This window comes from Astyanax mexicanus, chromosome 16 (assembly GCF_023375975.1).
Source record: "Astyanax mexicanus isolate ESR-SI-001 chromosome 16, AstMex3_surface, whole genome shotgun sequence".
In the NCBI taxonomy this organism is placed as follows: domain Eukaryota; kingdom Metazoa; phylum Chordata; class Actinopteri; order Characiformes; family Acestrorhamphidae; genus Astyanax; species Astyanax mexicanus.
Window position 1 is genome coordinate 36,273,761 of NC_064423.1, and position 22,373 is coordinate 36,296,133.

The window sequence follows — 22,373 nt, forward strand, 5'->3', positions numbered from 1 at the left end:
CATTGGGTCCAATCATAACAATCACTGACCCATCTATAAATATAGAAGTTCAGCATGATGGAAAGTCTCAAACTGGTTTTATGAACATGACAATGAGTTCAGTGTTTATCAGTAGTCTTTCCGTTATCAGACCTGAAGTCAGAAGAAGAGCCCCTTTGTGAAAGAGCACCTGGGAAATCTGAGGCAATCACAACAACTTGTACCAGATTCTCAAAGAGATGTTTTAGCATCATGTGACATGAATGACTCAAAGAACTGAAGGGTTATGGGTTTGTATTGTTCATCCTCCTAATGTTGGGTTGGAGGGTGAATAAGACTCTTTACAAGTGGCTCCTTATTGGCAGAAATATGTTGTTCTGTAATAATTAAATATATGAGCCCTGCTTAACATGCTTAAAAAAAATCGATGCATATTGACAGAATGTTAGATATTTTGATAAAAACATCAATAAAACAAACAATAAAATAGTCAAAATAAAATAAACAAATGAATCTTTATTATTTTAGTCAACACAATCATTGATGTTACTATGTGCCAAGGGCTTTTATTATAAAACCCAAAATGGTGGATGAGCTAGAATTAATCGTTAGATCAATACAGCAGCAATGTGCGATTAACCGCCATTATATATTTTTTATGCATTATTTGTTCTGTAATAAATAAATTAAACTTAATGCTGCAATGGAACAGCCATAATATGTGTATATGTGTATATTTTAATGAGAAAAAATAATGTTTGCATTAAATATTACTTATTCATTCTGTAATAAACAAGCATTTCCAACCTTATGTTGGAATATGTTGGTCTCTTATGTTCAGTGTGCCCTTTATTGTAAAATTGACTTATATATAATATAATAATATAATACAAAATCTGACAACAGCTCAATAAAATGGAAAATATAAAATATCCCATACAATATAGTGAAAGCTGCATATACAGTAGATATTAGTAGATCTAGATATTAGAATAGAAATTGCATAACTGCCATTACTGCCATTAAGTGCAATTACTGCCTTGTGCTTTACCTTAAATTGTAATTCATATCATAAACTATTATTCACAACACTCACTTCAACTCAATTGCATGTATTGTACTAATAAGTTCGTACTATTTTACTTATTATTACTGGTCCACACTTTACATGCAGGCTTACGAGTAAGAGGGCGTAAAAATGCTGCCCCCACTGCCCTATAAAAGACTTTCAGAAACTACATATGGGTAGTGCACCTCTTGGTGAGAGATTGATGTCTGCTAGATGCGCCTCTATGACACAATAAAAGTCCTTTCGTCCATTCCACAGTCTTTAAAAAGAGGGCAGGATGCATTTCGTTGCTGTAGACTGGAATCATATAATTTAAACTCTTGTTCAGTATTCAGTATTGAAATGTTCACTAGTTCTAGTGTCTAAAATATCACATCAGGCCAGTTCCAAATCAACAGAAATACCAATAAATACCACCAAAGGTTACTAAAACTATTGTATTTTTTCTGTGAGTCTTAATTATTGCAGTTAAACCATTCACTGCAAGCCATCCACACTGTATCCCACACTACTGACAGACACAGTGCTCTGTGTGGTTAACTGTCTCCACACTTCAGCAGGTTGCAGTTTCACGGGTAAACAGCTCGAGGTGTCACCCCAGCGTTTCACACTGAGCACTCTGTTCCCACAACTGATCACATGACCGCTTCACGTTAAGCTGAGTGAGCGGGTTATCTTCTTCCCCATACGTCTGGACGCTGTGGTAGCAGCTGTGGTGTTCTGGGAGACTTTCTTCTGTGCAGCTGCTGCTGCGGCCAGTCGGACTTCCCTCAGCTCCCTGAATTAACATAAAAATATAACAGTGAGCAAATATACAAATACACAGTGAATAAATATAAATACTGTATCACTGATGTAAAAAAAAAAGTTACATCTCATTTTTTTTGGCATTTCCTGCTTTTTGATATGGATGCACTGAAATTAAATGTTACTTATGAAACCTAAAAAAAACTTGAAAACTAAACAAAATGAAACATTTTGGCAAAAGAATGCCAAATACTAAACAGATTGTTTGTAGGTTTTTATTATTTTATTTTTTCCCTACCATTACACAATCTAAACAGCAGAATATATATTTTTGTCCTGTTTTTTTAAGGAAATAATAATAATAATAATTACAGTTGCCAAACATTTGATGCATCCTTATTTTTTAACATTCTAAATCAAGTGGTTGCTTTTATATATATATATATATATATATATATATATATATATATATATATATATATATATATATATATATATATAGTTTTACAATTTGTGGATAATTAGACCAACAAAAAAATAAATAATAAATGAGATAAAACACATTTGGATTTTTTTTACATCATGTACTAAATATATAATACTAGCTAACTATATACAGTATAGAATATACTAAAATGAACTGTATTATAAAATGGAAAACTATGGTATGCAGACTTATATAGGTTTATGTTTAATTATATATATATATATAATTTGCACACACTATGGCCATGTTAACATTACAAGCCTCATCCCTTATTTACAAATTTGGATTGGATTGCTCAGATTGGATTTGGCTATCTTGACAGCACACATTCGTAAATGTAACGTATATGCCGCATGAATTGTATAAACATAATGTATATGCCGATATGTTTACGCAGATTGCTGTTTTAGCATGCTGCAATGCATAAAATCCAATCTCATCTCTCAGATTTGTATTCGATACATATCGGACAACATATAGTAACATAAGTAATTTCAAGATGATTTAAAAAGATTGGATTTTACATTCACACACCTCAACAAATATAAGATCTGCCACATTAAGGCAAAACAATCAGATTGGCGTAACTCTTCTTTTAAAGCAGAAAATGATTGCTTTAAAACCGATGTACAGATCTGACCATATTTTGAAACTGTATTTATTGGGTCATATTTAGATCGGATCACCCAAGCAGAATGGTTGATTATTGCTCTAAAAGTTCTGCATTTTAGTCACTTTACTGCATTGGAAACTCTATGGAAATGTTCATGTATTGGCATCAGCAGATACATTCATAAAAAATAATTATAGCTCAACAACTGTACTACACACCCTGCTGTACTATACACTCCCCAAGCTATTCACTAGGAATGTTTTAGTCTGTAAGTGGCTGTACTGGGTAGGACCTTCTTTTGTTTTAAAAATAGTCTCAATTCTTCATGTCAGGGATTCCACAAGATGTTAAAATCACTTCTTTAAGATTATGGACCATGTACTCTTTTATGCTTTTGTTTTATGCTTCTACTGGATCTAGGGAGATCTGAGGGCACTTAAGATCACTGAACTCAGTGTCATGCTAACAAAAACCAGTCTGAGAGACTTCTGCTTTGTCATAGTGTATCTTCAGAACTGTCAATCACTGAATATGTTGTCTTTCCTGCATAATTCTGAGTAACTCCAGACACCAGACTAGGTTTGAATGTAATAGAGACACTCAGATTAAGACCCGCCCCTTCTGATACCAACAATCATCCCACACTTAATTCACTTTTAAAGATCATTTCATATGTATCTTTTCCTCATTCTGATGGTTGATGTGGGAACACTACCTGAAGCTGATGACCCGTACCTGCATGATTTTATGCATTGTGATGCTGGCATGTGATTGGCTGATTAGATCAGTGTTTCTAAAACCTTCCTGGTGCTGGGAGCCCCCTATATTATATTACCTTTCCAGATCCCAACACACCTGACCCAATGAATTAGCTCATTATCCAGCCCTTTTAGAGTAGCAGTGAGTGTGTTAAAGCAGAGACATCACTAAAATGTGCAGGGCAAGGTGGCACTAGGGCCAAGAACTTCATGAATAAAGATGTACAGGTTTTCCAAGGAACTGCTTTGTAAATGTACAGTCAAAATGAACAATACACTAAATTCTCTAAAGGCCAATTAAGCTAATATCTATAGAAGAAACTGGTTGCATATAATGCAAAGAAATTAATAATGTATGCATTTGATTGTAATTCAGTTCTTGCACCATTTTAAAAGTCAAATTTAATGCTTTTTAAGACCCTATTTAAACATATTTTCTTTGGTAGAGAATTATTTGTTGTATTGGAAATCAAAACTTAAAGTAGCTAACTCGCCACTAACGTTACTATGTTATCTAGCTAGCTGCTAATCCTAGCTAGCTTGCCACTAACCTTAGTTCTCTCCCCTTTAACGTAGCTAACTTGCCGCAAATGTTATTATGTTAGCATGTTAGCTAGCTCACCGCTAACCATAGTTATCTTCTCAGTAATGTAGCTACATAACTCTCTGCTAATGTTACTATGTTAGCTAGCTCTCCGCTAACCTTAGTTATCTTCTCAGTAATGTAGCTACATAACTCTCTGCTAATGTTACTATGTAAGCTAGCTCGCCGCTAACGTTAGCTAGCTTTCTGTTAACCTTAGATCTCTTTCCGGTAATGTTAGCTAATTCACTGCTCAAGTTATCTTGTGTCCTTGGCATTAAACTGGCATTAAACGTACCATCTAAAAATGTAATACCTACTGCAAATTTACAGTAAATTTAAGACAATTTAAGACCTTAATTACCCGGATTTTAATTTAAGACATTGTAAGACTTTTTAAGGACCTGCAGGAAGCCTGTAATATAATTTAAAACTAACTTCAAATGTGCAAAACAAGAGTTTCTTTATGAAGGCAGTCTAAACATAGCATTACAGGTTGTAGACGTTTAAGAACTTACTTCATCAACAGCTGGTTTTTGAACTTCTCTGCATGAAGCTGCTCCTGCAGTGTGTCCACGCTTAGTTTGGAGGCAGACAGGAGGACAGGATGCTTCGTGAGGTCTGAGGCTGATGGTCTGCAGGATGAGTCAGGATGAATCATCGCCTATAATAAACAGATATCAATAAAAAAAAAACTCTTATTCATTCATTTTTCAAAAAATTACTTCAAATGTTCTGTGTTTTCTAGCTAATTTAAAAGGAAATGATCCCCATTACTAGTAATGCCCTCAACAATGAACAATAGAAGACCAGCGTATGCGCCAGATCCCCAGCTCTGATACATCAGCCAACAGATGCCTGTGCTGACCAACATCCCAAGCTAACTAAGAATGTTTAATAAGATGTTTTATAAGTTTAGCAACACTTTCAAATGATTCCAGGAAGCCTGTAAAGAGACTTCCCTCTACATGGCCAATTGTGCTCTCTCTGACTCCGGTTGCTGATGCCAAGACAACATGATCCAGGATTCAAACCAGCAACCATTAGCAACTACGTGCAGACAGCTGCACACACACATGCTAAAACACATGGAATAATAAACACTACCTCTATGTAAGAGGTGTCTGACATAACTCACCTTCAGCAGAAGTTGAAATTCTGGTGAGAGCAGTTGAGGTATGTGGGGGAGCTGGCCTCTGCGTATGCTGTGCCATGGCTCTCCATTCTTCGGCAACGGTCCTGCACCCGCGGCGCTTATCACCGACAGTGCCGCGGCAAAAACGTCTGCTTTAGGAAGATTCCTGTAGTCCTGAAAGACCAGAAAAGCCAGTTTGAGTCAGACTCCACTCAGACACCAATGGGCTGGGGTTGTCATGACGACAAACAAAAAAAATCTACAAGATGTGCCAGACTAAAGCATTTAAAGCGACAGTCTGTAAATTCCTGGAAAATGGAGACCCCTCTGGTGAGAACGTGTAATTGCATACAGCATGTACATGAGTACCTTTAATGTTAATGTAAATGTTAATATGTAATATAATGTAAAAAAATATATATATATTGTTTTATTAATTGTGCACATTCATGAATCAAATAAAAAATGTAGATAGCAATTGCATTAGACAAACCTACCAGACCACCCTGTTTTAATAATTAATATATTAGAAACTGCAGGGATGGTTGTGGTAGGCCACGGATACTATTGATTACAATATTAGGGACTGCTGCTTTAAAATGTAAACAAACATAAAATAATATATTAGCAACAAAACAGCATAAACACGCTATTTGGTTAATATATTGGTAAATGGATGTATTCCATAAGTATTTCAAGTATTTCAAATTATGTTTGGCTAAATGTCAAGCAATGTAAAGCAATGTTTACTGTGAAAATACAAAGACAGAATAGAAAGGTAGAAAAAAATATTAACAGATTATTAACAGATCTGTTCTTAAAAATTTTAAAATCTCTTTTAATCAATTAAAAACTCTTATACCAAAATACAGGGTTTGATATTTTACCTCTTGCAGGATCTCATTCGCTAGAAATCTGCTGTCTCCCTCTTCCACTCTTGGACTGTTTGCATGTGTCACGTGACCAAGATCCCCTGAGAGATCAAAAATATTTAACAATAAAATAAAATAAATTATAATAGTAATAATGATAATAATATATATATATTTTTTTATTTTATAAAGAATCTCAACACAGAGACTGGGGCACGCACCTATTTTGTACAAAACTTCTGAATACAGTCCATCGTCTTCAGTGATTGCATCGTGGACCGGTGATTTTCGGGATAGAAATATATTACCTGCAAACAGAAAGACAGAAAAGATACTTTACTATTAGATACAGTATCATCACTCAGTGTGTGATCAATTACTATTAGGCATGAATTAACTGAAGTCAGTAAAAATGACATAAAATATTGTATAGTTGATATGTGTTCTATGTGGTTGCTATGGTGTTGTTAGGTGGGTGCTAAGGTGTTGTTAAGTATCTAAGGTTTTGCCATGCATCTGTGGTGTTGCAATGGTATTGCTTGGTGGTTGGTAATGTGTTGCTATGTATCAGTGGTGTTTGCTATGGTGTTGCTAGGTGGTTGCTTAGTTGTCATTATGTATCTGCAGTGGTTGCTATGGTGTTGCTAAGTGGTTGCTAAGGTGTTGTTAGGTGTTTGGTAAGATATTTCAATAGTATCCATGGTAGTTTATCTGGTGTTGCTAGTTAGTTGCTAAGGTGTTGTTAGGTGGTTTCTAAGGTGTTGCTGTGTGTCTGTGCTGGTTGCTATGGTGTTGCTAAGTGATTGCTAAGGTGTTACAATGTGGTTGCTAAAGTGTTGTTAGGTGGTTGCTCAAGTGTTGCTTCTGGTATCCATGGTGGTTTCTCTGGTGTTGCTAGTTGGTTGCCATAGTTAGTTGTATATAGTTGGTTAGGTGGTTAGTAAGGTGTTGCTATCTATCCCTGGTGGTTGCTATGTTGTTGCCAAGTGGTTGCTAAGGTGTTGCTAGGTGGTTGCTAAATTGTTTTTTTGGTATCCATGGTGGAAAGCGATTAGCTTCGTTAAGAGGCTGTTAATGATGTGTATCAGTAATGTAATGATGACTGTATAATCAGGATTATATCAGTGTTTTCTGATAGGCTGAATCTACAGTACGTACTGGGTTTGATGTCCATGTGAACGAGGCCGGAGCTGTGGATGAACTTCAGACCGCGGGAGAGCTGCAGCAGCAGATCCTTCAGAGATGCTTCAGACGGGAGCTTCATCCTCCTGCTGTTCTCTGAGATCAGATCAGCCAGAGTTCCTCCGTTACAGAACTCACTCTGGATCAGCAGGTGCTCATCCTCCGTCCAGGACGAGTAGTACCGCACCACCTGAGGGTGCTGCCCCACCACCGCATGAGCATACACCTCCCGTAAAGCTGCCTGCCTGAATAAAAAGAAGAACAACAATTAATAATGAGATTAAACTAATTAGAAGCAACCAATCTAACTTTTAGTTAAAATCAGTAGAAATTATTTATATACAGCAGATACTGATTTTTTACTAATGACTACATTCAATGGCTGTTCTATAAAATTCTGTCTTCCAAAGGGAATATATGGTGCTTAAAATCTTATTTTTTTATTAAATGTACTTAACTTTTGAATAAACTCAAAATAAGAAAAATAAATTTGCTGTTAAAAAAACATTTCAATATCTTTTAAAACAATTCAGACCCATACATTTAAGATATATTACTTCAAATGTATCTACTGGATGTTTCACTTTTGCTCTAAAATCATACTAATTCTAAGAAACTTGAATTTATGGACCTGAATGTTTAAAACAATGTACAATTTCACCAGTTCCAAGTTTAAAACATAAAAAATATATATTTAAATGTATAAATTACTTATTAAATATGAAAAGTTTACTTCAAGTCAGGACCCTTTAATTCAAATATACAAAAAATCATAAGCCCCATACAAATATAGTCATTTTATTGACTGTCCAAAATATCTATTGAACCTGTGATCTTTTGAGCTGTTTTTAGTCAATTTTTATTTTAACTTAGTAATTTTGTCTTATAACAGTCTTTATGTAATTCTACAAAACTCAAACCTTTTTTGTAGCTTTCAGTTAAAATAAATATAAAATAAATTAATTATCACTCACTCTTCAGCAGAATCTGCCATGGGTTTCTTGGACCTCTTAATGGCATAAATACATCCGTCCAGTCTCTTTACACACTTAAACACAGCTCCAAACTCTCCACAGCCAATCTGCTCCAGCTCATAGAACTCAGACGCATAGCGAGACCCGTGACCCCCAGCGTACGCCTTCCTCTGTAAACAGAAGATCACATGTACAGAAGCCTGGTTAGCTACTGTGATGCATGATATGATGTGATGTACAGTAATATTAAGCACAATCTGAAACATATAAACATCCTTATCCTAATTACCTTCAAAGGAGGAAGCAGCTCCTCTTCAGATTCAGCATCACTAGAGTCCTCACACAGTCTGTAAAGAAGGAAATAACAATTAAAGAAACACTATTAAAAAATAATTTACACTTCTCGCTCTTTGGCTCCCCCTACAGTCAGGACGTGGTGTTTGCATTTTGAGCCACTGAGGGATCATGTCTTTCTGGACAAGCTGAGAGATACATAACTGACACGAGTATGTAATTTATGAAATATCAGAGCATCTGAAGAGATTTCAGTGTGGATTATTAAAGGTATAATGCTTTTCGAAGACTGGTATACCATGCTACAACAAATTGTAATATTAATTTAGCTTTTTTTTGTTATTATTATTTCCAACACCAGCAGATGACATGTGTCTTTAAACCATCACTGTCCAAAGTCAGCACTTCATGCTTCCCTCTGCTGACAACTTTTATGGAGATGCGGATTTCATTTTCTAGCAGGATTTGGCACACCTGGCATATTGCTAAAAGTACCAATAGGTCTTATACAATATTAGAATTTTCTGAGACACTGATTTTTGTGTTTTTATTGTGCCTAAAATAGATCACATTGTGTGTAATACATCTATATAATATATTAGTTTCATATTTTAAAATAAAGTAACTTTTCAATGATATATTATGTCAGTAATGTAATTATTGTAAAAGGCCTATTTCTCCTCTCTGAAAAAAAAAATATATGCTTTTTTACAATAGTAATCATTAATAATCTTACTCAGACTGATGGCAGGATCTCTTGCGGTTGGTCCTCCTGGAGGTCACTGTCTGTACGAGCAGAGAGTCTGGGGTGAATGGATTGATGTTAATGTTGGTGAGTGGGGTTCTCCTCCTCCTGAGCTCTGATTTTGGGGGCGCTGGGGTCTGGAGTTCAAACATGAGGCACTGCAAACAGAGAAAATAGAGAAAAAATTAGTTATATCACATATATAACCACTATATTACCATGTAATACAACATAAAACAAAATACAGCACATTTACACAGTATATATAGAAGAATGTATAGTGTTTATAACACTGTAATTACCCTGCTGGAAGCTGAAGATCTGGAGTTACTCCGTAGTTTAGATTTTCTGAGTGTTTTGAGAGAGTTGGGGCAGAGCAGTGTGGGGGAGTCTGGGGTGCCGGAGGGTCTACGCTGGCTGTGATTGGCTGGAGTTAGGCATGGTTTGGTGGGAGTGAGCTCTGGCACACATGAGGTTTTTATGGTGGACAGAAACAGTTCAGGTTCTTCATCACATGTATCCAGGTGAATCTGGGCTCCTACTTCGTCCTCTCCATCACTGAAACCAAAGTCCAGCCTCTTCCTGAACTGCCTCATCCTTGCTGTTATATAATCAACACTTAAAATCACTTAAATTATTAAAAATAATATTTTACTTAACTATTTTTCGCTTTAGCTTTAATCTTCTGGGTTGGTTATACAACAGTACTGATTCTGAATCAGCGTCTTCAGTTCAGACACAGCTACTGAGTGCTCATCTCCTCATCCAGGACTATTATAGCCTGAACCAGGGGGCGTGGCCTATTCCCTTCATCTGGCATCCAATGAGAAGTCAGCTGTTGTAATGAGCTTGAGTTGTTGACAAGCTTTTCTCAAAATAATAAAAATAATAAACAATAACTCCCACACGAAAAATACATATATGTGCATATCTTTCTTTATGTATAAAATACATTTCAAATATTAAGCAATTAAAATGCTAACAAATACTAAAATAAGCCATCCATACATATTCAGATATATATTTCCAATATATGTAAATTCCATATATTTAGATATTTTTTTGAGATATGGTTTAAGATGTTTTTATATACATATTATCTGCTTAATACTTTTCTAATGCATTCAGCCTCAGTATTTCAGATATGTCAGAAGTATAAAACAATTATTGTGTAATATATATATATATATATATATATATATATATATATATATATATATATATATATATATATATATATATATATATATATATATATATATATTACAATTTATATGATGTCCTTCTCACGTGCCTGAAACATTCCTAAACATGCCTGAAACATTTCTGAAACATTCCTAAACATATCTAAACATGCCTTAACATTCCCAAACATGCCTGACCCATTCCTAAACATGCCTGAAACATGCCTAACCTTTCCTAAAAAATGCCTTAACATTCCTAAAAATGCCTAAACATTCCTAAAAATGCCTTAAAATTCTACACATTTCTTAACATGCATGAAACATTCCTAACTATATCCCTAAAATACATTAACATTCCTAAAACTTTTCTAAACATGTCTGAAACATGCCTAAACATGCTTACACATGCCTGAAACATTCCTAAAACTGCCTAAACATTCCCGAACATGCCTGAAACATTCCTAACTATATCCCTAAAATACATTAACATTCCTAAAACTTTTCTAAACATGTCTGAAACATGCCTAAACATGCTTACACATGCCTGAAACATTCCTAAAACTGCCTAAACATTCCCGAACATGCCTGAAACATTCCCAAACATGCCTGAAACATTCCCAAATATGCTTGGAACACGCCTCTATAGTTATTTCTAATGCAAGTTGAGCTATTTTCACACACTTAAAAGATTATTTTAATGAGAAAAGGCTTTTAAAATCTCCAAATAATCCAAAAATAATAATAATCACATGAGATCTGACCATCATTACATGAATTTCTTTTTATTTTAAAAAGTCAGAAAGGGCCCCACACTGCCTGTATAACATCTGTACATATTATAAAAAAATATGAATGTAAACAAGATCTAGGAAATCTTCTCCTGTTCTTAAACTCTGATCAAAATGAGAAACAAAAAAAGAACTTTATAAACAAAATGTTTTACATCCATCTTTGATTTTTTTTTATAATATCTTATTATTGTTCATTCATACTGAGGTCCAGTATGAGCTGAGCTGCAGTATCCCCCGGTCACTCTGTGTCTTCCTGATTTAAGCTGGATGCTATCCTCAGAGCTTCCTCCAGTGAGGTATGATCATCCAGCTGCAGGAAATAAAAAATAATAAATAAATAACTAATACACAATGATGAATATCCAACCAATACATTATCAATACAGATATTAATCTAAAAACAAAAGCTTATAACAAGCTATTACATGATATAATACTCAATTATTTATGTTAATCTAAAATCAAAGGGTTCATCCCTGATTAGGTGTGATTAATCATTCATCATTCTGCTCAAGTTGATGTTACATCTAATCTTTAATCAAAGGATTATCACACCTCAAACAGGTGATTACACCTGAGAAACTAATAATGATTAATATACTGATAACTGCTTTCTAATTATACTAACTACTGCAGAATCAAAAATATCCTGTCATTATTGGTATTATTTGATAATTTTTGCATATTATGGCATCAGCAAACAATTTATAACTAAAAAAATAGAATATATATATATATATATATATATATATATATATATATATATATATATATATATATATATATATATATATATATATATATATATATATATATATATATATATGTAATAATAATACAAAATGTCCTGGATTATTATTTTAATTTTTTTTTGGTGGCAGGAATGGGCTTCCATAATACATTAAAATGCATCTCAAAGAGAGGATATAAAAATCCTAAAAATAAACTAATAAAATAATAATAAAATAAACTAATAAAAATTGATTAATTATTTTAACATTAAATAATACAAATAACATTATTTTATATAATAAAAATATAAAAATAACAAAATAATAAATCATCACACACAAAAACCCCTCATAACAAACACTTACAATTAAATGAGCAACAGCCCTATTATTTAGTATAAAAGCAATAATGTAATAATCTATAAACAAACATTCATACAAAACACCACGTGTTCAGCTGCACTGCATACAACCCAACACTGCTCCACAAAGATCAATAGTTTCACTTTTGATTAGGTGATTAATAATCACCCTGATTAAGTGGATGTTACATCTAATCTTCAAACAAAGATGTGAGAACTTCAGGTGAGAAATTAATAATGACTTATATACTAATAAATGCTTTCTGTTCATATTTAGTGCTGCAGAAACCAAAAATATCCCATCATTATGGGTATTTGATTAATCTTTCATATAGACCGTTTCAGAGGAATATTCACGAGCGTAGGAAGTGACGTAGCTGTTCCTAGGACACTTCCATTTAGCGGTAAACAGCGTTCAAAACAGTGGACGTAACTTTTTAATAACATGAAAGCAAACTTCACCTAATCTGAGAGTCACAAACATTGAAAATCAGGTCAAATTGTTCTTTAAACAAGTAAACTATGGAGGACCAAAAATTACGTAAGTATAAATAAATACACATATAAATGTATAAATATATAAATAAATAAATGAATAAATTAATTAATGTTGAAATTAATAAATGTATTAATAAATGCACATATTAATAAGTAAAAAAAAAAAAATATATATATATATATATATATATATATATATATATATATATAAATAAATAAATAAATAAATACATGCACAAATAAATTATATAGGTAAATAAATTAATTAATAAATACATTTCTTATTTATATATTTATTTATTCATTGATATGTGCATTTATTTATGTCAACATTCATTTATTTATTCGTTTATTTATTTCAACATTTATTTATTTATTTATAGTTATGTCATTTTTGGTCCTCCATAGTAAACACGCCTGCTTTTGTTTTTCACACTGCTAACCTGCCTGCAGTTACAGTGTCCGTTCACAACTTCTCCCTCCTTCTTATCTATAAACCATGCAGAGTACGTGTTGGATAGCGTTTGACTTGCTCCAACCTCAAAATACACTATAGTGATGCTTCTCTACTACAGGAACAAATATTCCCAACTTTTCCACTGAGAAAGTAATTATATGCGTCCAAACTGCGGTGCGCTTTCACTGCCTCCGTTTCAACAAGATAGTGATCACATCTTGGTAGGTCACCTCTGGCAAGCGTTTTAAATCAGAGGAAAAAACTTCCCTCTTAAATCCTTATCAAAAGGATCAGGGAAAGAGGTTTGATCACTTTTTACTAATTTCTGACCATATGTTTGCTCTGTGTTCGGGAGACTTGCGAAATATACGCTCTCGTTTTGACAGCTGTTTACTTGAAAATAGCGCCAGCGGAAGCCTCGAAGGAACAGACATGCGCAGTAGCTTTGTTATTGTTTTCCTCATTGAAACGGTCTAAATGAGTGTAGGGAAGTGATGTACAGCTCAGAGGATTTACTAATTGTTAATATTAGTCACTCGCTCGTGTTTATTGTTGGTTGGACTACAATTTCTCTCTGATCTGATCGTTTTCTGCCGCGGTACCGCTTGCCACTAGGTCAAAGGTCAAAAGAACCATGTTGAACTTTGACTGCAGTGAGCGGCAGCGTGGTGGAGGCGTGGTTATGGCATGTCATGTTTTAGATTTAAAAATAAGGGGAATTTTCCTCCATACGCTTAAAGCCGTCCCACCAGCCCAACAATTGTGAACCACTTGCACACTGCAATTAGATTATCAGAATCTGATATGCCTACCTTTGTTGACACTGAAATGTTGTCTCCACATTTCTAGTTAAGCTGAGTCACAAGCTGTAATTTTTTAATTTTAATGTTTAATCTGTGTGTTTTTATTCGGAGACAAGTATTTTTAAGCAGCTATCAGAAAAATCTCATCACAGTTTACATGATTAGCCTACCGTTACCTTTCTTTAAGAAAATCTCAGTATATACAGATATGTTTTAACATCAGCTGCTCCGACTAGCTGCCTGAACTCACAGCGCTCCGCAAAACCAGCAAGCTGATTGGCTGTTTCTCCTGAAAAGCGGGACCACGATTGGTTAAGAGACACAGAGCGGTCAGTGCCCTGTCTCCTCAATAATAAAGTTTTTTAAATTTTAATATAATACCGGAAATTTACGGGAAAATACAAATACGGGAGTACGGCGGGAAAGAGGAGTAAAATACGGTAGTTTCCCGTCCAAAACTTGAGACTTGACAGGTATGGGTTATGGGCGGGGAAACGCACCGCTTTCTGCTCCGCGGCAGCGACGCACCGCTTTAACGCTCTAGAAACAAGTAAATCATATTGGGCTCAGTGTACCGCGCCGCACATTCCGCGTTCAGTATGTATACATATAGAGAAATAGAAAACAAGAGGAGGAGCAGAATCAGAGCTTTATTCTGAGGGCGAGAGAAAGTTACAGGTCTTAGAGGCTGTATCGACTCAAAACGACAAAACACCGGTCGCAGAGGTGACGGGTTTTAGAAAACCCCGCATATTATCAACAGGAGACGCTCAGCGTCAGAAGCAGCCCAACGCAAACACAAACGACCGGCGGCATACCGCGTTTGTTGTGTAAGCACCTTCAGCCTGACATTACTAGCACAACTCTAGCACAACTAGCTACAGTGCACCCGTTACCATGGAGACCAGTGTTAACGGCGTGGCTGTCGATCACGAGCGCAGCTGGGACGCGGTTCGACGTCACGGTTGTAAACAGCTAAACCCGAGCACGGAGCTTCCGCCGGTAACCGAGATGAGCCCGCGAACATTTTTATCTTATTATAACTATTATATGACTATTATATTATATTATATTATACTCATAATTTGTAATCTGATTACGTAACGCCGTTACATGTAATCCGTTACTTCCCAACACCGCGGGTAAAGGAGTTTCACGGTAAGTTCTTAGTAACTTATTATTTTTTTAAATCTCATTCAGTAATACTACAGCCTGCTAGAGTAGTAAACTATATGTGTCTCATATTTAGCGAATGTTTACCTTACTCACGTTTAGCGAACGGGTTAGCGTTAGCATTTTCCTTTACACTTTTAATTACACCTTAAATGTGGCAGCTCGACAAGCAGGTTTAGTTGAGCTAAACTTGGCGACCAGTTCTATTTTTTTCTTTCACTCAGTGTTAACTTACTAGAGCCTGCAGGGGTGTTTAAACAAGACATGTCTTATTCTCAGTCATACATTTATATCTCACTTGTGTTTATCGAGTTTTCCGTTTCACCTTAAATGCGGCGACAGTTAGCTAACTAGCCAGCTAGTAAGAGTAAAGAAAACCAACCCAAACATTTTTAATAGTAAATTAATTTAAAGCCTTATTAAGGTGTTTTCTGACTTTCTGTTGCATATAAGTGTTTGAGAATCACGTAAAAGTGTATTTACGTTACATATACTGTTGTTATTAAATAACTGTAATAATAAAAATAATGTAAATGTTGGATTAATTAACTTAGAGTAACTTACATATGCACACTAATATTTTTAATAATGTTAGGTTGTGTTACCTAAATACTGCTTGGTTTATCAAATGAATAAATTTGATTGATAATGGATTCATCAAAATAATAATTGTTCTTTAAACAAGTAAACTATGGAGGACCAAAATGACATAAGTATAAATAAATACACATATAAATGTATAAATATATAAATAAATAAATGAATAAATAAATTAATGACGTTGAAAATAATAAATATATAAATAAATGCACATATAAATGAATAAATAAATAAATATATGAACAAATAAATACATGCACAAATAATTGTATAGGTAAATAAATAAATTAATAAATACATTTCTTATTTATATACTTATTTATTTATTTATATGTGCAATTATTTATGTCAAGATTTATTTATTTATTTCAACATTTATTTATTTATAGTTATGTCATTTTTGGTCCTCCATAGTAAACACGCCTGCTTTTGTTTTTCACACTGCTAACCTGCCTGCAGTTACAGTGTCCGCTCACAACTTCTCCCTCCTTCTTATCTATAAATCATGCAGAGTACGTGCTGGATAGCGTTTGACTTGCTCCAACCTCAAAATACACTATAGTGATGCTTCTCTACTACAGGAACAAATATTCCCAACTTTTCCACTGAGAAAGTAATTATATGCGTCCAAACTGCGGTGCGCTTTCACTGCCTCCGTTTCAACAAGGTAGTGATCACATCTTGGTAGGTCACCTCTGGCAAGCGTTTTAAATCAGAGGAAAAAACTTCCCTCTTAAATCCTTATCAAAAGAATCAGGAGAAGAGGTTTGATCACTTTTTACTAATTTCACTGGAAGCGTCGAAGGAACAGACATGCGCAGTAGCTTTGTTATTGTTTTCCTCATTGAAACGGTCTATAATGGCTAATCAGCTAATTAATTAATTTAGTTTATCAGAGCAGGAGTGATTAGTGTTCAGGATGTATAGAGCATGAGTCACATTAATTAAATAGCAAATCCTTGATCAATTGTTTAGCCCTAGGAAAAAATACATTGTATTTGTTGTAATACTACTACTACTACTAATAATAATAATAATAATTTTTATTTAGAAAGCACCTTTCATACATTCAGCTCAAAGAAAAAGGAAAATAAAAAAAGGAAAAAACAGTAAACATAAAATAACTAACAATTAAGAGACATATTAGAAAATAAAATAACAAAATAATAAAAACTGTAAAAAAAAAAAAAAAAAAATAAATAATAATAATAACATTAATAAGATCAGGTGAAATTATAAAAGGTTGTGACTAGGATATTTTGATCAAATCAAATAAAACAAAAACTGATACATATATTGATGTATAATAAAATAAATGACTTAATTATTAAACATTACATTTATACAAATGCGTCTTCAGCCTTTTATTGATGCTGTTTGTCTGATCTCAACTGGTAAGCTGTTCCATTTCTTTTGAGTTTAAAAACACAATGCTGCTTTCACTCTCTCTTCTTATTAACTTTAGGTACTTGTATGTTAGATACTGTATATTTGTAGTTTTGTAATTTTTGTAACAGAAGTCAATGATCCAGAATGTCATGATACTAATAATGCACTCCAAATATCTCCATATATCCAGGATTAAAGTAAAATAAATGATACTAAACATATATAATCTGTCTCTAATAGATATTTTTAATGGGAAATGAGAAAAGTAAATTTCTGCTTTTTCTACAAACTAGGGGTGTGCCATATCGTATCACATTAGGACACTACTTGTTTACTGTTTTTTGCATTTTCACACTGTTCTCATTTCATATTATATATCTACTAGAGACAGATTATATCTGTACAGTATCATTTATTTTACTTTAATCCTGGATATATGGAGATATTGGGAGTGCATCATTAGTATCATGACATTCTGGATCATTGACTTCTGTTACAAATCTGATAAAATTATTGTATTTTTTTAATATCTCAGTAAGGGGTGTGTCATATATCATATGTAAAGAGTAACTGTTTATTTTAACTTGAGTGTATTGACAAATATCTTTCAATAATGATTACTTATCTTAGTATCTATAATTACATAATTATTGTGTGAAACCTTGTATTGTATATGCATTAACCAATACTCACATTATATTTGATCATTTTTACTCACAGTGTATTTTACACGCAATTATATAGAAGATTAACCAATACTCACAATGTATATTATTTAACACATATAGATAAACATTGTTTGATCAGACATGTGACTAACACAGACTCTATTATATGACAAATTAACCCACACGATACATAAGGCGTTTGCTAACACATTAACATATAACATATGAGAACTAGTGTGAGACTCATGCATTTCGTTCACTGCATGACCCTAATTAATGGCCATCAATCAGCGGCTGGTACACTCTGTGTGATCTCGACTGGTACGCTCGGTACGGGGCTAAATTGCTACAGAAAAGGCTTTTAGATCAAAGCGGTCTTCTGTGTGTGGGGGAACCTGCAGCGGCTTCAAAGAGGGGGGTGACGCACACACACAGATAGTGCCACGATGTTTCATTCTGGAAGAACACAGTCAAGGCCAAACACTAGTGGTCCGGTCAGACATGTGAAATTACGCATGCTAACATGAGATGATTTTAGCAACGCCTCATCAACAGGCTTCACGTCATTTGGGGTATAAAACATGGAGTCAGATCAGAGGGGGTCAGAACTTATACTGGGACGGCTGTTAGACGGTCTTTCATGTGTTGGTTCTCCTGAATATTCAGTGCTCTGTAATAAATACTTGGTTTGCTTTCAACTTCACTCCACCTGTCTGACTCTCTCTATCAAACGAACACGCAGGGGAGTTGTACCCCGGACGAGAAGTGGGGGTAGCCCACCTTTCATTTTCTTTTCTACAACAATTTGGTGACCCCGACCTCTGAACGAGTCTGACGAAGGACAGCATCCGGCACTGATCCACTCACGGCCGAACTTAACAAAACAGGTAAGCAGAGCCGGTTTAATCAAATTCTGCATATTGGCTATTTCAAATTTGAGTGGAGCGGCTGTCGGGCTGCGGTCTGGAGGGAGCAGTAAGCATACCAATGTGTTTTACTCGTCTTTTGTACATATGTGAGTAGAGACAAAAGGGTCTCCTCGGGAGTTGAGACAAAAGGGTCTCCTCTGGTTTTATATATAGGTGAGTTGAGACAAAAGGGTCTCCTCGGGAGTTGAGACAAGGGTCTCCTCTGGTTTTATATATAGGTGAGTTGAGACAAGGGTCTCCTCTGGTTTTATATATAGGTGAGTTGAGACAAGGGTCTCCTCAGGAGTTGAGACAAGGGTCTCCTCTGGTTTTATATATAGGTGAGTTGAGACAAGGGTCTCCTCAGGAGTTGAGACAAGGGTCTCCTCTGGTTTTAAGGATTGGACGCTGGCGTGTCCCCCCGGCTTCTGACGAGATGTTCGGATAACGGCCAGGTGTAAGCCTACCTCGAGATTGATCCGCTCGTGAATTGGTTCAGAAAATAACAAAACCGAATAAAAAACAAATAAAATACAATATCATAAAAAGTACGTAAATGAGGTTCAGAAAATAACAAAAACAAATAAAATAAAATATCATAAAAAGTAAATAAATGAATAAATAAAAAATATATAATAATAATAATAATATAAGCAGATACTGTTGCTGCTCTAGACATTTGGTATTATTAGTAGGCGCTGTAACTATTATGAACTTCTACTAGTTATATAAATAATAGTTCTGGTATGATACGGTGGTTGTAAGGATTTGTTCTTAATGCAGATGTAAATGATGACAATTCTAGCATTGGATAACAGGTGTGCCTTGCCAGGCAGGGGGCTGTATTCCCATAGATTAATGATTTGTTATTAATACAGAAAGAAATAATTGACAAAAGATCTGGTTAATATATTGGCTGTTTCATGTTGAAAGTTGCGGGCTTTAAGAAGCGTGACTGGGACCATATGGAAAACCTTCATTAGCGCGTGAGTGTTAGTTTAAAATAAATGAGTAGCTTAAAAGTGTGAACGGGGGTCCTTAGGTATAGTCGAAGGCGGACCGGGAGCGGTATCTCGCGGGTGGGCAGCGACCCACTGCTTGTGTGCATGGCTTATTCGTGTCTTGTCTGGGGTAAAAGAAAACAAATGAAAAGGGGTATACATAGCAGTATAAACTATAAGTTTGAGGGAAGTGAGTCTGTGGCCAATAAGTGTGAGAGAGTATGCGTGTGTATGTGTGCTTATTCCAGGGACTGAGTGTGTCTGACTTTGTGATTGTGTATGTGCGACTGACAGAGAGAAAAAGAAAAGGGTCTACGAGTGTCTGTTACAGGGATTAAAAGTGTGCCTGCGAGTGTGAAAGTGTGCGTGTCCAGTTTTCCTGTGAGAGAAACAGAAAATGTGTATCTTGTGTGGCGGAGAGAAAGAATGTGTGTGTGGCAGTGAGTGAGAGAGTGTATGGCAGCGAATTAAAGAGTGTGTGTAAGACAGAGTGAGTGAAACAGAAGTGTGTGCATATGTGTTGGAGTGTGTGTGAAACTGTGAGCGGGGCTCCTGTGAGCAGTGTGATTGGTTGAGTGTACGAAATCTTGTGTGAAAACAAAATAGGAATGGATGAGTCCCACTGCAGGGGAGGAGTCCAAGGTGAAGTAGGTGGAGTTGGTCCAGCCTATTGGGTTTAGACTGAGAGGTTGGTTTTATTTGTGAATTAACACTTGTGAGATATCATGGAAAATAGAACATCAGTTCAGTAGGGAAATAGAGAGTAATACACAGTGAAAATGGGGGACAGAGGTGAACAGGGGGAAAAGGCTTTTGTATGGGTAGATATATATATATATATATATATATATATATATATATATATATATATATATATATATATATATATATATATATATAAGGAAATATAAGGATATAAAAAACCTAACTATACAAGGTAAAGAGCTATCTGTAAATGGAGCAGTGCAGTAGATGTTACTAATGGTCATAAATAATTAAATAATTAACAGAGTAATGTGCGATGACATCGATTACGAAAGTGACTGATGTGACATAGAACTATAATATAATATAATATAATATAATATAACATATGCATACGTTATAAGACAGTTCCAAAAATAAATGTGAAAATGTGAATACCCAATCATGAGTAAAGTATACTTTAATGTAAGCAAGGTTGGGGAAGTGTTAATATAAATAATTAAGTTGTTGAATAATGTCAGAGAGGTGTGTGACTGGATAGATAATTAGAGGATTTAGAGCATTTAATAAAGGGATTATGGGGTTGGTTAGCAACACAAATAAAAAAGAAAAAAGAAAAGGGGGAGTCAGAATTGAGGAAATAATTGGCTTAATTTTGGGTATTGGACTATATCTTGGGGGCCCTAACCTAACAGGGACATATGTCTAACTCTATATTCTATAAGCAAATCTAATAATGAAAATAATAAAGGTGTGTGGCTGTGTCGGAATAGTTTCCTATTGCAGAAATACTAAGCAATTTGGATTGGCCATTTTTACAATGCTTTGTCGAAACTCAGCAGTATATTTTTCCCCCATATAGTTCACTATTCATTATATTATATTATAATAATATTGTACAGAAGAGGTATGCTAGAAATTCCAAAATATACTATGCCATGCAGTACTGCTGTGTAAGATGTCCTCAGAGCAGGACAAATAAACATGGTTTCTTGTTTGATTGTTAAATAATCAGTTCAATAAATAGGAAAATGCTACATAGTAAATAGTGAATGAGTTAATGAGTGAGCCATTCCAAACACAGCTTTTTCTATCAGGTGATTTAGTCAATTATCTTACTATTCGTTTCTTATTCAGACTGATCTCAGTTCAGTCCTAGCTGAATGAGACTTATATAAGACAGATGTAATATCTAATTTCTCTATGATCTCATGTATATCCGTCTATGCTGATATTTTGATTCTCTTAAGAGGGATAGTTGATTTCAGAAACCAATGAGGAAAGACCTTATTTATTTGAAAAGGAAACTCAGTATTGGATGTAATACAAGCTTTAGTGAATTGGGTCTTTCTCATTTTAAATAAGGGGAAATACAATGAGTTTGAAAATGCAGCTCTCTGTTTTGCTTTACGGTATTAAATTAGACTAGAAAGAGATCTGGAAAACAGCATAAATTTAGTTTTCATGCTTATACAATGCCACCTATAAAACAAATGCATAATTTTCTGGCTGTTGCATGAACAAAATCAGCTAAGCAATATAAAGTTGTTTCATCTGCATAATGGTAAAGTTTGCAATCTGAGAAGCAGAGCCAGCACTATAATTTATGTATATATTAAATAAAACTGGACCAAAATGTAACCTTGTGATACATCTGTGAGATAC

At 34.6% G+C, this 22,373-nt stretch overlaps 2 protein-coding genes and 1 long non-coding RNA gene across 6 annotated transcripts in view; 1 reads left to right on the forward strand and 2 right to left on the reverse strand.

Annotated features, from left to right (window-relative positions):
- Positions 1 to 475: 475 nt before the first annotated feature.
- LOC103044664 (wee1-like protein kinase) lies at positions 476 to 10,598 on the reverse strand. Its single transcript, XM_049465998.1, has 10 exons — positions 9,741 to 10,598; positions 9,430 to 9,596; positions 8,689 to 8,746; positions 8,400 to 8,569; positions 7,402 to 7,670; positions 6,465 to 6,551; positions 6,259 to 6,344; positions 5,375 to 5,545; positions 4,755 to 4,900; positions 476 to 1,826 (listed from the first exon to the last, which is right to left on the reverse strand). Exons 1-10 carry the CDS (start codon positions 10,032 to 10,034, stop codon positions 1,697 to 1,699), a joined length of 1,578 nt encoding a protein of 525 aa, XP_049321955.1. The 5' UTR covers positions 10,035 to 10,598; the 3' UTR covers positions 476 to 1,696.
- Positions 10,599 to 11,383: 785 nt separating this feature from the next.
- Positions 11,384 to 22,373, reverse strand: part of znf143a (zinc finger protein 143a) — a 33,033-nt gene continuing 22,043 nt past the window's right edge. For all 3 annotated transcript variants that reach the window (XM_049465687.1, XM_049465686.1, XM_049465685.1), the window contains exon 16: positions 11,384 to 11,723. In XM_049465687.1, coding sequence (XP_049321644.1) covers positions 11,652 to 11,723 — 72 coding nt within the window. In that variant the 3' untranslated portion in view covers positions 11,384 to 11,651. The remainder of the gene's footprint in view (positions 11,724 to 22,373) is intronic.
- On the forward strand, positions 18,772 to 19,383 carry LOC125782234 (uncharacterized). 2 transcript variants are annotated; one of them, XR_007424843.1, is made up of 3 exons: positions 18,772 to 19,109; positions 19,177 to 19,241; positions 19,281 to 19,383. It is a non-coding gene; the product is annotated as an uncharacterized LOC125782234 (long non-coding RNA). The 2 variants fall into 2 exon arrangements; XR_007424844.1 differs by lacking the exon at positions 19,177 to 19,241 and having other exon boundaries at positions 18,772 to 19,176.

Bases quoted from the DNA above. Each gene is read 5' to 3' on its own strand.
- LOC103044664 (XM_049465998.1), bottom strand. From the start codon at position 10,034: ATGAGGCAGTTCAGGAAGAGGCTGGACTTTGGTTTCAGTGATGGAGAG. The intron at 8,570-8,688 runs GTAATTAGGATA...TTCTGTTTACAG, and splicing joins AGCTGCTTCCTCCTTTGAAG to AGGAAGGCGTACGCTGGGGG. The intron at 7,671-8,399 runs GTGAGTGATAAT...CTTTTTATTCAG, and splicing joins ATGGCAGATTCTGCTGAAGA to GCAGGCAGCTTTACGGGAGG.